Source organism: Corapipo altera, unplaced genomic scaffold, assembly GCF_003945725.1.
Source record: "Corapipo altera isolate COAL_440 unplaced genomic scaffold, ASM394572v1 76, whole genome shotgun sequence".
Lineage (NCBI taxonomy): Eukaryota > Metazoa > Chordata > Aves > Passeriformes > Pipridae > Corapipo > Corapipo altera.
The window spans coordinates 42,338-58,771 of NW_020884964.1; the positions used below are offsets into that span (position 1 = coordinate 42,338).

A 16,434-nucleotide genomic window follows, 5' to 3' on the forward strand; every position below is an offset into this window, starting at 1 on the left:
AAAAAAAAAAATAAACCAACTCATGACTTCTAATTACCCAAGCTGAGATTACAATACAGCATCACTGTTTTCCACATCTCTGAAGATACTAAAACCCAGTGCAACAAGCAAAGATTTTGACACATAAGATTAATCCAGAAAACACTGTCAAGCCACTGGATGGAATCCCAACTGATGGTTATCTCAGCAAAATGCAGAAAGATAATCAAGGACAAGGAAACAAATTTGCACATTTATCAGGACAGGAGAGAAGCCTCAGATGCTTTTCTGGAGTAAAGCTGTCAGTCAGATCAACTTCTGACTTGCCTGATTATTCTTTTAACTTTCAGACAAGGAGCTGTTGTAAATCAGGCTATTTTGTTTAAGGAAATGTTTCTCATAATCCCTCTCAGTTGAACAGACAATGTAAACTCCCTTTCCAATAGGTTATTCTTGCACACAGTTTAAAAGAAATTAATGCTGCTCTCAGTTATATTAATTTCATTCTTATTCTTGCACCCTGTACACACTATTTATTACTTACTCAAGGCCATTTAAAAGCTACTTTAATTCTGGTAAAATCTTACCTACTCTGTCCACATATATTTCAATTAAGACAAATGATAGACTCCTATTATCACATCAAATATAACATTAATATTCTCAAATCTTGCCAAAAATAATTTCTGGATAAAACATTTCTTCATGGAAAGTACCTCACCAAGGAATGACAAAACAAAAGGCAGTTGAGCATCATTCCATAGACAGATGGCACGAACAATGACAAGGAATAGAGATCTAAAACCAAAAACCATGAGAGATTTGGTTCACAGCTGATATTCAGAACTTCTGGTTCCACCCTACATCCTAAGCCTCTAAGTAAGGCAACATGTAAGAGTATTATTATTAAAGGACACTATTTATTTCCCTAACGAGGAGTATCTGGGGTTTTTTTCAAAAGAGACAGTGACGGAAACTATATGCTGATCTGTATCTTGCAAATCTTGCATCCTGCTCCTAAACCTATACAGCCCTGCGTTGCAATGAACCCTGAAAAACTGGCAGATAAAAGGACTCTGCTTTATACATTTGGTCCTGTTCTGGACTGGGACATCTCGTTCCCTCTTTGACAACAATTCCATTTAAATGGTAACCTTTTACTTTCTCTCCAAACCAAGTAAACACTTGATTTCACAGATCTTTAGGCAGCAGTTCTGATTTTGTTGTCAAGAGATAGGTTCACTTTTTCCTGTCTCAAATAGGGAGTTGTTTGACCACGTTCCAAGAAAAATGCAATCAGATATAAGTTCTGGAGAGAAAAGTCAGTATTTGCTTAGAGGTGTGCAGTGAAGAAGAAAGTTGTTTCAAAGATATTAAAATCTGAGTATGAGATTTTAATATTTCCACAATGCAAACTCTTGACACAAGAGTAAGTGCATTCAATAATTAGGAACATGTTATTTCTTCTTAGTTTTGTCACACAAATGATTTAAAAAGGATTGAAGGAAAACCTGCTGTTCCAACAGTATATGACAGTGCATGGTAGTGGACAGACAGAATGTGATCCCTTCCAAAAAGGACATGACTAGTGAACTTGGTGCTGGAACACAAGATGGTTATCTCAGCTGTGAGTGAAACTAAAAGAAACTCAAACAGAGATGTTTTAAAGCAAGTACCTCATCTGGACATGTGTAACAGTTAACAGTTCATAATACAGGCAATGTTTTGCAGTATTGTTTGGTAGTAAAGCTGAAGTAAAGTGATAAATAGTCACCTCTACTCACTTAAAACTGCACAACAACTCAATGGACAGTCACTTTATTTTATAGTGATAAAAGGGTGTCAACATTCATATTAAGCAAAGAGACCTGATCTGTCACAGAATGGGTACTGATCCATGTTGATACCTTCACTCTCAAATCATGGTTAGAAAGGACAGAAGTCTCCTTTACAAAGCAGCTAGACTAGTCTAGTTTTCAATAATAAAGTAGGTAAATATTAATTACAAATGAAGGTTTTGATAATAATCCTTAAAGGAACATAAATCTAATAAAAAATTTCACCTGTAGGTAAGTAAACAACAGAAGGTTACAGTAAATGGGGTTACATCAGGCTGGCAATCAGTCACTAGTAGGCTCAATTTTAGAGCCAGTACTCTTTAGTGTTTTTAGAAATTATTTGGATGCAGGATCATTAAATGTACATTAATTAAGTTTGCCAATGATATGTTAGGAAAAGGTTCTTCATTGAGAGTGTATTCAGTCACTGGAACAGGCTTCCCACAGAAGTGGTCATGGCATCAAGCCTGCCAGAGCTCAAGGAGCATCTGGATGATGCTCTTAGTGGTATGATTTAGTTTTACCTTGTCCTGTGAAAAGCCAGGAGTTAGACTAACTGATCCTTGACAAAAAGGCCTTAGGAATTCATTTATTTTACTAGCAGAGTTATACAACTTCCTAATTGTAGTTTTGTCTGAAAAATAACCCAATTACTTTACTAGTTTCCCTATTGTAGTTGTATGTGAAGAACTTCAATGTGAAAACTTTATCTGCAGGCATTTGCCATTTTGGAGTCACACAAAATTACCTCTGAATTGGCTATTATTTGCTCAACAGAGAAAACAAGTCCCCAATGGACAGAATGACAAGAGTATGTAAAGCAGCTGAAACAGGATACCAGACTAATTCCTACTGCTATAACATTGACTTAACAAAGAATTGTTAAATAATTGCAAGGTCAATATAAAATATTGATAATTCTTTAAAGTCCTTGAAAAGATCTGCAATGCTTACCTCAATGACTCTTGCTTCAAAATCTTCAAAAGTTTCTGTTGGGAGAAAAACAGGGTGTTACATTTCCTTGTGTTACCTCCCTGTGAGCACATCTCCCTGAAGTTGGTATAATTTAAAAAAGACACAACTTTTATGTAACTGTAATTTATAAAGTAATTTCAGCAGTAAGTAGAAAAGATAAAAATTATTTGAACAAGCATATCTAAAGTGAGCTTTATTAGTTGCTTCCTTCTAAAAAGGTTTTTTTACTTGACTCTGTTTAGTCTTTTAGAGCAAATTCTGTGAAAAAACAGCATACACCTCTTATTTATAAAGTATATTTTTTTCCATTTCTTCAGTAAAATCAGGTTATGTGAAGGCAACTAGCTCTAAAAAATAATAAATCCTGTTAAGATAACCTCTCAGAAACTGTAATACTACTTGCTACAATTACAATACAGCTCCTGTTAGAATGAAGAGATTACTATAATTAAATATGTTAGTTGTGCTCTGCTGGGGACCCCAACCTCCAATTGCAATCAATATTTCAGCTTTTAAAGTACCATACATGCAGGGAAGTAAGATGGAACAGTCTCCCAAGACTGCAGAACTTAAATAACCAGAGTAGCAGAGAGGAAGAAAAATACATTTTTTTTAATGTGAAGCAAGGCATACAAATTTAACTGCTTTGCTTGGACATCACACAGAAAGCAAAGCTTCCCTTAGAATATGTTGAATACTTTGATTACAAGCTAAGCTATACATCCTCTCCACATTCAATCAGAAACTTTCTTTTGGAAATCACTTTAACCCCCCCGCTTACCTTGAAGCATTTTTGTTAAATTGTATCTGATATTCTTTCTAATTCTTTCCAATTGCAGCAAGACTATGAAAAATATCTATCCACAGTGTGTTATAAAAAGAGAATGTTTTGAGTTTTCACTAGCTGGCAGTAAACTTGCCTTCTTCTCTAAATACTGCTCTAAAACTGCAAATTACCCCCAAATTTCATACACACTGAGCAAAGGCTGTAAATCGTTAAAATTACCAAATGGGTCACTTCCATTATGACCAAAGTATTACCCAATATTCTTCTTGATATTCTGAAGCTTGTATTAGACAATCAATCAATCCCTTCGATTCAAAGAAATCTGGGGTTTGGACTGGATGACCTTTAAAAAGTCCTTTCCAACACAACCTATTCTTTGATTCTATGAAATTGCAAGTACTTCTTGATACACGCTTTTGTGAAATTCCAGGAAAAGGAAGAAAAGGATAAAATAAAACAATACATAACCACTTCAAATAACCAAGCATAACCTAGCCAGACTTTATTTTTAATTCTCTTTCAAATCTGCCTGAAAAAAACCTTTGCCACCAAAGACAATTATTGCATAATTTATTTTGTCTATTAGCAATTAAGGTGTTTTGCATTGTAAAAAAAAATGATCACTTCTATGTTTTATGTTCAGATCTTTTCACCACAGTGGTAATGAAACGCTGAACACGTTCAGGTGAAGGTTAAATATTCAGCTCTATGTGGTGAACATACCCTGTTCACTGCACAGAAAGTGAGTTTCTGCTCTGCCATTGTAAGGGACTTCAAAGAAGTAAAATGTTTTTGAAATGTCTTACAACATTGTAGGGAAGCAAAGAGCAAGCAAAGAGCTTTGGGTGTGACATGGGCATCTACATGTACTACCTCCAGACAAGTCAAATGAGAGAGCACAAACCCAGGCAAAATGCAGCCCAGTCAAACCTTATTCACAGGTCTTTACACAGTGCAAGAAAAGTCAGCAAGTTAGGCTTGGCTTTCAGCAGTCCCACCAGCATTTCTCAATATCCATTTCACAGAAGCAGGCAAGAATGCATCAAATAACAAACACTGACAAAAAGATGCTGTTTTCTCTGAGTTTCTGTTTCAAAACCTGATTACCACATCTAAATATAAATTGCAATTATATTTGTTTCCTTTTAAGCAATTGAGAACATACTTAAAATTTATGTATACATTTTCCACAAGAATCCTATTACCAGTTTGGTTGTGGAAATGTATTGACTTTGAAAACAGTGGACAGTGGAGCAAATTGCAACATCTTGGTGTAAGAAGCAGAATAGATAAGAGATCCTTACAAACTCCTGCTTTTCCAACTTATCTCATTAACAAGAGCATTTCAGAATAACATAGAAGACCAGTGCCAATTAAAACAGTTAATACTTCTTTTATTTGGTGTAGTTACAGTGAGATTCTGGAGAAAAGCTAAGAACGGTATAAGAGTGTAGAACTGGGAACTCAGTCCTTCACTTAACACTGTTTTATCATTTACACATAACCTCCAAGATGACTATAAACATGATCATCTTGGCACCATTTTAGAGATCTGTTAGTCTACACCAAGTAGACTTTTAGCTCACAGCAGAGGATATGAAAGCCAACAGGCACTCTGTTTCCTCTCTGAAGCCTCTTCAGTTGCAAAAAAACACTGTAAACTTGTGAGAAATACAGTTTTATTTCTAAGTGAAAAACACTTTTCTTTCCCTAGTCCTAGCTAGCACAGTAAGTAAAGGTGTAGTGGAAGAAGAACCCCCTGAAAGAATTTAGCATATACAATCAGAATATGTCCCCCAGTGTTTTCCTATAACACACCGGTCATCTTCAACCAAATTTGTCAGATGTTGAAGGCTAACAACATTGAGGTTTCAACAAACCTCTTGCACCTGTTTTCACTATAAAATACAAATGCTGCTAGGGGAAAGCTGCATCGTATGCTTAAACTCCATCTGTTACTAGAGAATCTAATACCAGAATACTAGGAAGAGCTGAACTGCAGAATCTCAACCAGAACACATTCTTGCTTAGACAGCAGGAATCCAGTCATGCCATTGCCTCAGGTCAAAAGGATTCACTGGGTTTTGGCAGTTTCAGGTCTGTTCCTCCTGTCACGTTGACTGTGCTTTGCATACAGCCAATGTCCCAATTTCTCTGCAAAATCATTAATTCTCTGAATAAAAAGACGCTGAAATAACTATGGGGACCTGAAAAATCCCCAATATTTTTAACAGATTGAAAGGGAATTGATGTATACTAATCAGGAATTGCTTTTTCTCACGCACATTTATAATATAAGCTGACAGTTTCATTTTCCTATTTTGATTGCAGTACCCTTTCCTCTTTTTGGCAGAACTTGACCTGACTAGAACAGCCTCCATGCAGCCAACTTTAATGCAAGTAATCCACATCAATAGTATCAGTCAAAAGCAAAATCAAGGAAAACACCAGAAGGCAAAATTCATAAATGCATAAACATTGTTTGCAACAGCTGTCACCTCTTTTAGTGGAATAAACTATACACAGTCTTCTGTTCGCAGTATGGAACTAGAACCATGACATTTTCTTGACTTGCTATATATTCCACCACTGACTTATGGGGAATTTGGAACAATTAATTAATTTCTCAGATTTTCTATTTTTACATTGAAAGGTTCGGTGACAGCCTGCCAAGTCCATTGTCACATCACTGTCTTCCATGGAATATCTGCTTTCAAGGTAACAGAATGAAATGCAGGGAAGTAAATACAGGAAATCTTGCAGTTGTATACTGCAGTATTATGTTGATATTAAAATGGAACGAATTGCTCTTAAAATTGAAGACAAGCAGAAACTATTCAAAGAGATTGGTGGGCAAGACCTCCTTAATTCCCAAGGTAGATCTGAGGGAAACAGTGTATCTCAGACTCTATAGCAACAGACACCACAGACTCATGTATAAAGGAATGGAACAAAGAAGCAGCAGAGAGCAACAACAGAGTGAATTTTTAAAGCAGAAAGCTACAAAAATGCCACAGTGACTTCAATCCACATGCACAAAGGCACGAGATCATACTGGAAAGACAATGCTCTAACCACCCTATGGCTCGGTTCAAAGCACGTCAGGATTTTTAATTAGCACTGAGTAGAATGTAAACAGAAAACATTCACAGGTAGAAAGAAATTAGTTAACAAAGCACCAGGTAGACTGCAGAGCACAGGTGACTGCAAGATGATCAGACAACAAGGTAACTTTGATTCCATGCAAGTAATTTTCCATTTATGTTGACTTGCTGCAACATAAGTTCCAAGGTGCAAACTTGCACTGGGAGAACATATTCCTGGGCAAAGAGAGCTCTGAAAACATGAACAAGCTTAACATCTCAAACAACTGCAACAAGCCTGAAACAACAGTGCTAGAAACATCTAGCTCATCTTGCTACAAAAGCCTACAGAGAGACATCAGTAAGCATACAAGTTCTGCAATAAAAACTCAGCCCCACGGGAGTTAAGAAGTCTTTTTTATGTTTAGTTGAAAAGGATTAGGCTTCTAAATGTTAAAACGACTACAGAATTTAGAGTAGTTTAAATAACAGCATTATAAAAAAAGTCTCCTCTCTGCTCTATGTAAAGAACCTATAGTTTCACTATGGCATTTAACTACTCGGGAAATAAATAAATAACTTTTATAGTTATAATAGTTACTATCATAGTTATTTATTATAGCTTCTTCTAAAAGATACATTCAAACTACACAATCTTTAACCATATTTCATTATTTGAACTAGAATCAAAAAAAAAAAAGCCTGATTTATCCCACAGGATCCATTAAGAAACTATTAAAAAACCACGGCTACATTTCATACTCAGTACAATTGATGTTGAACACAGAAAAATATTTCCATAGTTCAAGACTCCTATAACAGTCTATGACATAATACAGTATTCTGTAAGACAGCATAACATCATACAGTCTATAACATACTACCACAGTGAAACTAAGTGTTTTAACAAATTTCACTTGTGTTAACCTGTTCTTTGATTTAGCTTGCTTATGTATAGGTATATAAGAGAGAAGTACAAAACTGATTTTCAATCACAGGAAAAGCCTGGATCTCACTTTCTCCAAGCCCCTTATCAGAAAGGTTAAGTAAGAGGAAGACAGATAATTGGTTTTCTTACCTCCATTAGGACCTGGGTCAGGAGGATCCAGAAGGACACCTCCCCAACACCTTCCACTCCATCCTCCCTCTCTTTTAACTTTTATTTTTCTTTTCTTCTCCCAGGTATCTCTCTGCTGAACAATTTCAGCCTGAATTCTGTCTCTTTCTTCTTTTTTTCGTTGAGTAACTGCCTGGACTTTCCCAGTTTGTATCACGGGAGCATTAAGACCAGGCCAGAGAAAACCAGAACGTCCTTAAAAATAACAGAGAATAATTATGTTTTATTCCAAATTAGGACTGCAACTTTGGAAAAAAGTAACAAAATGGTAAATTCTCACATATTTCAAGTACATTTTATGATGCAGAATTTATAACATTAAATAATCATATAAAGATTTTTTGTTTAAAGACAAAAATATCTCAAGCAGTTCTGATACCACAGAAAGGAACAGAAATTTGTCAATTTATTAAATCAAGAAACACTACACACAAAAAGGTCAAGATGTCTTCAGCTCCTTATTTGTGAATCTACCTTCACCAATCTCCTGGCCTCTATTGAGATTCTTCCTCAGCTTTTTCTTCCTTCTCTTTCCTCTTCCTTTCTTTACTCCTGCACCAGTCTCTGCCAAAGCTCCTTTCCATAGCTGTTCAGCTGTCACTGAAATAAAAAAATCTTCCGTAAGTAATGTACAAGTACAGCTTATATTGGAAACCAAAGCTGAACAAAAACTACCCTGAACTTGAAATTTGCTTGATCTTCGCTTTACTGGAACTTAAACTGTAGGATTACTGCTGTGCTACCAAAGTAATTTCCTACTATATGCATATGTATTTGGTGCAAAGATGTGCCTCTGCTCCTGACAATCCTGCAGTCAGACAGGCCCACAGCCAAATGCACTTTTTTTACATGGATTTTCGAAATCGATTTAATGGTAAATATTTCTAACAAGTAACCAGTAAGGTCATTAAAAGAAAGTCATTCATTAGTAACTCAAGAGCAGCAATACCTGGAAGCACTTATCCAAGGACAACGATCAATGACAATCAGCTTGAATCAGCCCTAAAAATATCCAGGGGTTAGCCTGCTTTAAAAAGCCACAAAGCACAGAAAGTTAACCAAAACATAAATCTGCTGCTGTTCTCATGTTCTGAAAATACAACATCCCCCTTATTGCCTTATTTATACAAAATGCAAAACAAATGTAAGGCGGAAGGAATGTAAAACACTTCAAAGAGGCTCATCACCAGAGCTCAGGCCTTGGTCAGGCCTCTTCACACAGTGGCTGTGTACAGGACCATGCGCTGTCTCAGTGTTTCACTCAACACAAGAGCATGACTTAGGAAGCGTGTATTTAGTTGTTAACTTCAAACTACTATTCACCCAGGTGATGGAAATGCAGGACACCATGGGAACTTAGACAAAGTACACCAAAAGGAAGCTGATTATGTGAAAAGACACCACGGATTATTATTTCACAGAATCACAGAATGGGTCAGGCTGGAAGGGACCACAGTGGGTCATCTGGCCCAACCTCCTTGCTCAAGCAGGGTCATCCCAGAGCACATCGCACAAGATTGTGTCCAAATGGTTCTTGAATATCTTCAGTGAGGGAGACACCAGAACCTCTCTGGACAATCTGTTCCAGTGCACAGTCACTGCACAGTAAAGAAGTTCTTCCTCATGTTCAGGTGGAACTTCCTGTGCATCAGTTTTTGCCTGTTCCTCTTGTCCTGTTGTCTGGCACCACCAAGCAGAGCCTGGCTCCATTCCTGACACCCTTCCCTCAGATACTGAAGGACATTGATGGGGTCCCCTCTCAGTCGTCTCTTCTTGAGGCTGAACAGGTTCAAGTCCCTCAGCCTGTCCTCATATGAGGGATGATCTAGTCCCTTGATCAACTCCTGCTCCAGGAGTTCCTTGTCTTTCTTGTCCTGAGGAGCCCAGAACTGGACACAGCTCTCCAGATGTGGCCTGACCAGAGGGGCAGGGTCACCTCCCTCGACCTGCTGGCAATGCTCTTCCTAATGCACTGTGGGATACGACTGGCATTCTTGGCCACGAGGGCACTGCTGGCTCATGGGACAGCTTGTTGTCCACCAGGACCCCCAGGTCCTTATCCCTAGAGCTGTCTTCCAGCAGGACGGCTTCCAGCCTGTACTGGTGCTTGGAGTTATTCCTCCCCAGGTGCAGGACTCTGCACTTGCCCTTGTTGAATTTCAGGCAGTTCTGCTCTGCCCATCTCTCCAACCTGTCACGGTCCTTCTGAAGGGCTGCACAGCCCTCTGGGGTATTGACCACTCCTCCCAGCTTTGTGTCATCAGCAAACTTGCTGAGGAGGCATCTGGCCCTTCATCCAAGTCATTGATGAGTAAGTTAAACAATACTGGGCCCAGTATAGAACCTTGGGGGACACCACTACTGACAGGCCTCCAACTAGACCCTGTGCCACTGATTATGACTCTCTGGGATCTGCCATTCAACCAGTTCTCAATCAACCTCACTGTGCACTCATCCAACCCACACTTGTTCAGTTTCCTATGGGGATGCTGTGAGAGGCAGTATGGAAAGCCTGGCTGAATTTGGGGTAGACAATACACACTGCTCTCCATCCATCCAGGTAGTTGTTTCATCATAGAAGGCAATTAGGCTGGTCATTTTTCATTCTGTTAGTCCAGACAAGAAGGTTCTCACCACAGAATACTGAAGTGTCACCATTGTTCTATTTGCAGATTAATGCTGTTACGTGTTTAACCTGGGGGCAATGTTACTATGGCAGTTTAAATCTTGTCTTCTCTGATCTGTGTATTTAAAGTAAAAAAAAAAAAAAAGGCAGTAAACACTTTTAACCAAAGGAATTAAAGTAACCACGCTCAAATTGCTGCAGTTTCCTATCAGCAGTTCATTCTTGTTCAATTAATGCACTTGGGAGATCCTGTCCCACAGACTGGCAAATGCATTGGAACTGGAAAAGCTCTGCTATGCTGACAACGTGGGGAGGTGTTGACAGGAGCTATCCAGGATGCCCAAAGGTACCACTAAGTGCCCAGGTTCATTTTTGTATTGACTAAGTTTGTTTAAGGTGTCAAGGTGGCCCTTCCAAGGATATGATGAACACCTTTTCACTCAAAAATCCTTTTCAAAGTGGGAAGCACAACTGACTCCTTTTTGAGAATTCTGAATCAGACAATCAAAGCTCAGTACACCAGAAAGCAAGTACACACAACTATGCAAGTCAAGAAGCTACAAAACAGTATTCCTTCATGACAGCCAAGAGCAGTATGGCCTCCAAAGTCACTACATACCCAAGTAACATACTGTACAAATAATACAACTAGGCAAAATATTTAATACAGATTTCAGCTGTATTGCAGACAAGTGAAAATCTGTGTATTACAGACAAATAGAAATGCCCATGGATAACAGCAATGTTTATCACACTTCTTATATGCTGTGAGGCAAGAGTTGAATTTGCTCCTGGTAGGCTTTAGCTCTCAAAAAAAGAATTTTTTGTCTGAAATTACATGCCCTTTTCAAGACATTCAAATGAACCCTAATGTCCAGAGGTTTATGAGTAAAAAAAAATATCCCACAAACAGCAGCTGTATCAAATGGCTTGAAACCAGTGTCTGAAATGTCAGGCACTGAAAAACCTTCCAGCTGATTATGACTAACTGATGCATGAGCTAAATGCAGGAGGTGGTGGGGGGAAAGCCAACAAAGAAGCCCACCAAAACCCCCCAGAACTTATATAGAAATGCATTACCTCCTTACCATCAGTTTTTTTCAGGGAAAAAAAGTAAGGTAACTAGGTAAGACATGATTCAGTAATTCCACATTCTTAAGTGAACTATGTGACTGTTCCATGACTTGGAAGGCTGATCATCAATCCTGTTAAGCTTCTTAGCTTATTCAAAAAGCACTGTGACCAGCAATTATTTTTTTAAAATGATAATCCTGCTAGCTTGGAAACATGGAAATACAATAAAGGTATTTCATTTTTCTTAGCAAGGTTATTTTTAAGCTAGAACAGTTTCCCAGTCTGCAGTTTGTGTGGCCTGACAAAGGGTCATAACAGCTACAAAGGAGGCTGCAGAGGGGCAGCAACAAGCGGTTGAGAGAAAAGAACAAGCTCTTGAGCTGGTAATACACTCAAAAAAAATTCTGCACTTTGAGCTGCACTCCAAATTCATTTACAATAAGATCACTTTAATTACAACAGAGGAAATTAGCAGAGGTCACAGAGTAAGGAGATTGTCTTGTACAAAAGGAGACTAGGCAATGCCAACAGATACAGCAAGAAGAGGTCAGACCGAGTCAAGTTTTGGCCTCGAGCACTGCACAAATTCTGACAAAATTAGAATCAGATGAAAACATCACATTTGGTACCAAAGTGCAGTTCATCTAATCAGTCTATAATAATATCATCATGTGTTTGGAAAGCAGCTGAATTTAATGAAACACATCAGAAGCCTACAGGCTACAGAGCTGAGTTCTTTATAAGATGGCAGATATCACACTGATTTTAAGACGAAGTGACAAGAATGGAATATGAAAGGGATAGGCTGTCATCAAGAAGATTACAATGGTGGGGACATTGCTTTTGACAGACAGACAACACAGCAATGGAGAAAAATAAAAATCTGACTATAAGAAAGGTCAATCTGACTTGGCAGCAAAGCACCAAGGTGATTAGAGAGCATATACATAGGCAGGAGAAATGTCTTGAAGTGGAGGAAATAACTCCAACCAGACGTGAGGATTACTGTACTGCTTTTCACATTTATAGAAATGTTCCAAAATGAAGACAGTACAGTAGATGTGCAGTCTCTTACTGATTTATGGCCTTATTTTATTTTGCCTTTGTAAAATAGGATGCACGCAATGCATTCCTCAAGAGCTAAAATAGAAACCATCATAAAAGCCACTACACATTCCTAGTCAGTTACCAAAAGCACATAGCTACTAAGAGGGGGGGAAAAAAGTGTCATATGTAAGATTTACTTAATAGACTAGAAAGAGATCCACTACTGAATTTAGCTGAAAGCATGTATTATGCCAGCTGATCACCACTAACCATTAAGAGAGTCTGTATGACATCACTCAATTTTGCTTAATTTACAGAAAATATATTTGTAATATTCTGAAAAGGATTTGGGTTTGTGTCTTTTTATACTATCCCTGAATATCAGGAGTAAGCCAAGTGTTCACTTCAGATTAATATTAGATCACACCTGAGTAATTCACAAGTACTACCAAAAGACTTGCTATAAACCATATCAGAAAACAGAACTGAAGCTAAAAGCAGATTTCTTTGTCTCCTGAAAGATGAGTTCCCAGCTTGCTTAGAATACAAAGAAAGACAAAGAGTAATAAGTTGGAAAACTGAAAGGAGTAAAAGGAGAAGAAAGAATCAATTTCGTAAAACAGCTAAGTAAGCAGTTGTATAATTGTAACTCCTCACATCCTTAATGCTAAAACAGCAAAACTCTTCTTACAATACTGATAATGACAAGAGGTAACTCAGTAATTATTTATCTGCACTGTTCATACTTAAAGAAAAATTCTTTAAAAACTGAAAAAATATGTATTTTTTTTCATTCTGATCCTCGAGTTAGATTTAGCAGTCAAAATGAACAATTTAATCCAAAGAAAACTCACGCAGGACTACGAAAACATGAAATGTAATTAAGGAGCAGCCTTTCAGAAACTGATGTTTCTGAGAAAGAACACAGAGATTTATACTAAGTACAACTGCTTCCAGTACTCAAAGCATCTAGAGACAAAACACATTACTAGAGTACAGTTTTATATTGTAGGTCTAAAGGATTCTCCCTTGATTGTTACAATATATAGTTTTCTAAACTCTGAAAAATCATCGTCTTCTTTATTCTGTATTCTAAACTAAGAGGAAACATCACCCAGCAACAGAGAAACTATGTTCTTCTTTTCAAGGCCAGGTTGGATGTGGCTCTGAGCAGCCTGGTCTAGTGGAAGGTGTCCCTGGCCACAGCAGTGGTGCTGGAACGAGATGATCTCTGAGGTCCCTTCCAACCCAAACCATTCTATGGTTCTGTGATTGTTTCCCAGGGGTAGTTAATGGAATTAATACTGTGAGTAGGAGAGCATAATTTTTATATAGCCCCAGTATCAAGTAAAGTTCTTTATTCTCACATACAATCGGATACATAGGGGATGTTGAGAAAATTATGGTGGCTAGTTTAGACGACTGGGGTCAAAGATAACTCCCAGTGCTGGGAGACAGCCAAACCAATAAACAAAAACTGAACTGCTTCCCATAACAAGGACGGTGAAAAGGAGAAAGGAGGGAGGGACAGAAGCCTGGAATAAGAAGATAATTTTAAATTATTTCATTACAAACTCACCGAAATATGTCATAGGACAAGAATAAATCCCTGTGTATGTTTTTGTGTCAGAATTGGAGGAGACACCTATCTGGATAAGGCTCACAGATTGCCTAGGATAATTGCAATTCCTCCTATTTAAATGAATTCCTTCTATTTCAATCAGTTAAAATATTAAAAATAATAGTTATGTTGAAGGTATAGGTGACCCTACTAACGAGAGCATAGTATTATTTTTAGAAGTAGGATGGAAGATAAATAAGCATTCACGAACAAGATAGAAAAGTATAGTCACCTTTCTCAGTCACAAAGCACTGTCATATGGTTGACATTTCATTTGAAAACTATGTCACATAAAACGGTCATATCTGCATTTTAAATGTTACCACTTCTAAAGTAACTGCACTGCTAGAGGATATGAGTGATTTATACTGTTTGTATCTACTTCATTTGAATTCTGAAAATTTTATTTTTTACTTCTGTTAGAGAAACTGTTCTTAGAATAACTGTACTTTGAAATATAAACCCCTCCATCTTCTGAATCTCATGGCTACTATCTCTGCTGACTACCTAAAGGAGGTACACTTTAATTTTTCCAGGTTGTTACATCTTATTAGATAAGCCAATACTTTTCAGTAGTAAAAATAACTTGTTTAAAAATAACTTGTTTAAAATTTTATTAAGTCAAGCAGCACAGATGCCATCACAACAAATATTTTTAATTCAGTCATTACCAAGGCATCTGGAAAAACTTCTGGTAAAACAGAGCTCATCTAGAGTTTGTGAATATGAACATAAACCTAATTAAGGAAACAATCTAACCTACAAATTGTAATCACATTGCAATCATCTGTGGTGCCTAAATTTAAGATAAACAAAATATCAACAGTGCTTAGCTTCTTACATATTCTTATCTTGTTATTGCTCGTCTAAATGAGTTTTTCCTGCAGGTGGCATCCTTAGAAAACCTTTACCATGCAGAGCTTGTGGTTCACACTGCAGCCTTTTGCAAGTCTTTGGAGATCTCTCTACCTTCAGTTATTTGACATCAGTCAACAGTGAAAATTTACTGGATAAGAGTAACAGACAGGCAGCGTGACTGTTTAAACCCCATTTCATTACCAAATGTAAAGAAAAAAAATACAGTATTCTGCCACTCAGATGTTGAGAATAGGAAGACACCACCAGTTCTGAAATCCTGATTTTGCAAAGCTCTTAAAGTCTATGCATCATGAACAGTCAAAGAACTCAGACTCTCAAATTGTTGCATTTATCTCCTCCAGAGATTCTGTCCTTACTATTCCTTCTATTCCCCCATGGGTAGGATAAGGAACCATAAAGTAGGTGAGATGGCCCCTCAGTTATCTCACTTCACAGTCCTGAGTGCGAATTGAAACAGTCATCATTTCTCCATTTTGTTAAGCATGGGTGTAATTCCTTTCAGGACTGGAAGAAAATACTGCAGCTGACCAGACAATTAGCAGGACATTATCAACAGTTTTTGTTTAACACATTATTGCATTTCAGTTATTTCATTTTTGAGACAGCACAGCTTGAACTGTACGTTTTGACCGTGGCTCAAAAATAATTTAGAAGATAAACACACAAGTTATATTCACAATGAAGGACTAGGAAAGAGGGGTAGGTGCTTCCCCCTTCCATCCAATGACATATATTGGATGGATTCACTGTGACATAAAACAAACCCTTGCCTGCTATTAAAAGATAATAAACTGACTTTGTGCATGCACTTCTGTCAATACCTCTAGTTGCGACTATAATCTTAGGAGATAGAAAAAAGTTACTATGCATAGATTTTTATGACTGTCTCTCTCCAAAGCAGTATTTTCTTTTCTTCTTCTTTTTATTAGTTAATAATTTTTATCCAATTCGACACTTACTTGTATTGAAGAAACTGCTTTTTCTGCATTGCTCAACTGTCACATTCCAGGGGGCAGAGATGGAACATCGTGTCTGGAAAGTCCATGCCAGGCTAGAATAGGAACAGCAACTCCCTTTCACTGGTACAGAGGCAAACCCTGAGAACAAAGACAGAAGGGTATTTATATATGTATGACATTTTCTTCCTCAAAACATTATTTTCTGCAAATATACGCACCAGAAGAAAAACCAGTAATTTTCAAAGGGAATCCGACTCGAACCTTTTGTACTGAAGAGCAAAGCAGAACGTGGGGGAAATATATTGCAATAGAAAATGCCACAAGGAGCAGAAGACTAGAAGACTTCTATGCCCTCAAAAAGTAGAAATATTGTCCTACCAGCAAAATGTGCAACAATGTTCCTGGACATAAAAGTGATAAATAAATACATCATAAAATCATGTATGTGC

At 37.5% G+C, this 16,434-nt stretch overlaps 1 protein-coding gene across 1 annotated transcript in view; it reads right to left on the bottom strand.

Annotated features, from left to right (window-relative positions):
* MRPS5 (mitochondrial ribosomal protein S5) overlaps positions 1 to 16,434 on the bottom strand; it is a 43,692-nt gene that overhangs the window by 21,697 nt on the left and 5,561 nt on the right. The window contains exons 2-5 of the mRNA XM_027664666.1: positions 15,986 to 16,123; positions 8,254 to 8,379; positions 7,741 to 7,974; positions 2,772 to 2,806 (exon numbers count right to left, since the gene is read on the bottom strand). Coding sequence (XP_027520467.1) covers positions 2,772 to 2,806; positions 7,741 to 7,974; positions 8,254 to 8,379; positions 15,986 to 16,123 — 533 coding nt within the window. The remainder of the gene's footprint in view (positions 1 to 2,771; positions 2,807 to 7,740; positions 7,975 to 8,253; positions 8,380 to 15,985; positions 16,124 to 16,434) is intronic.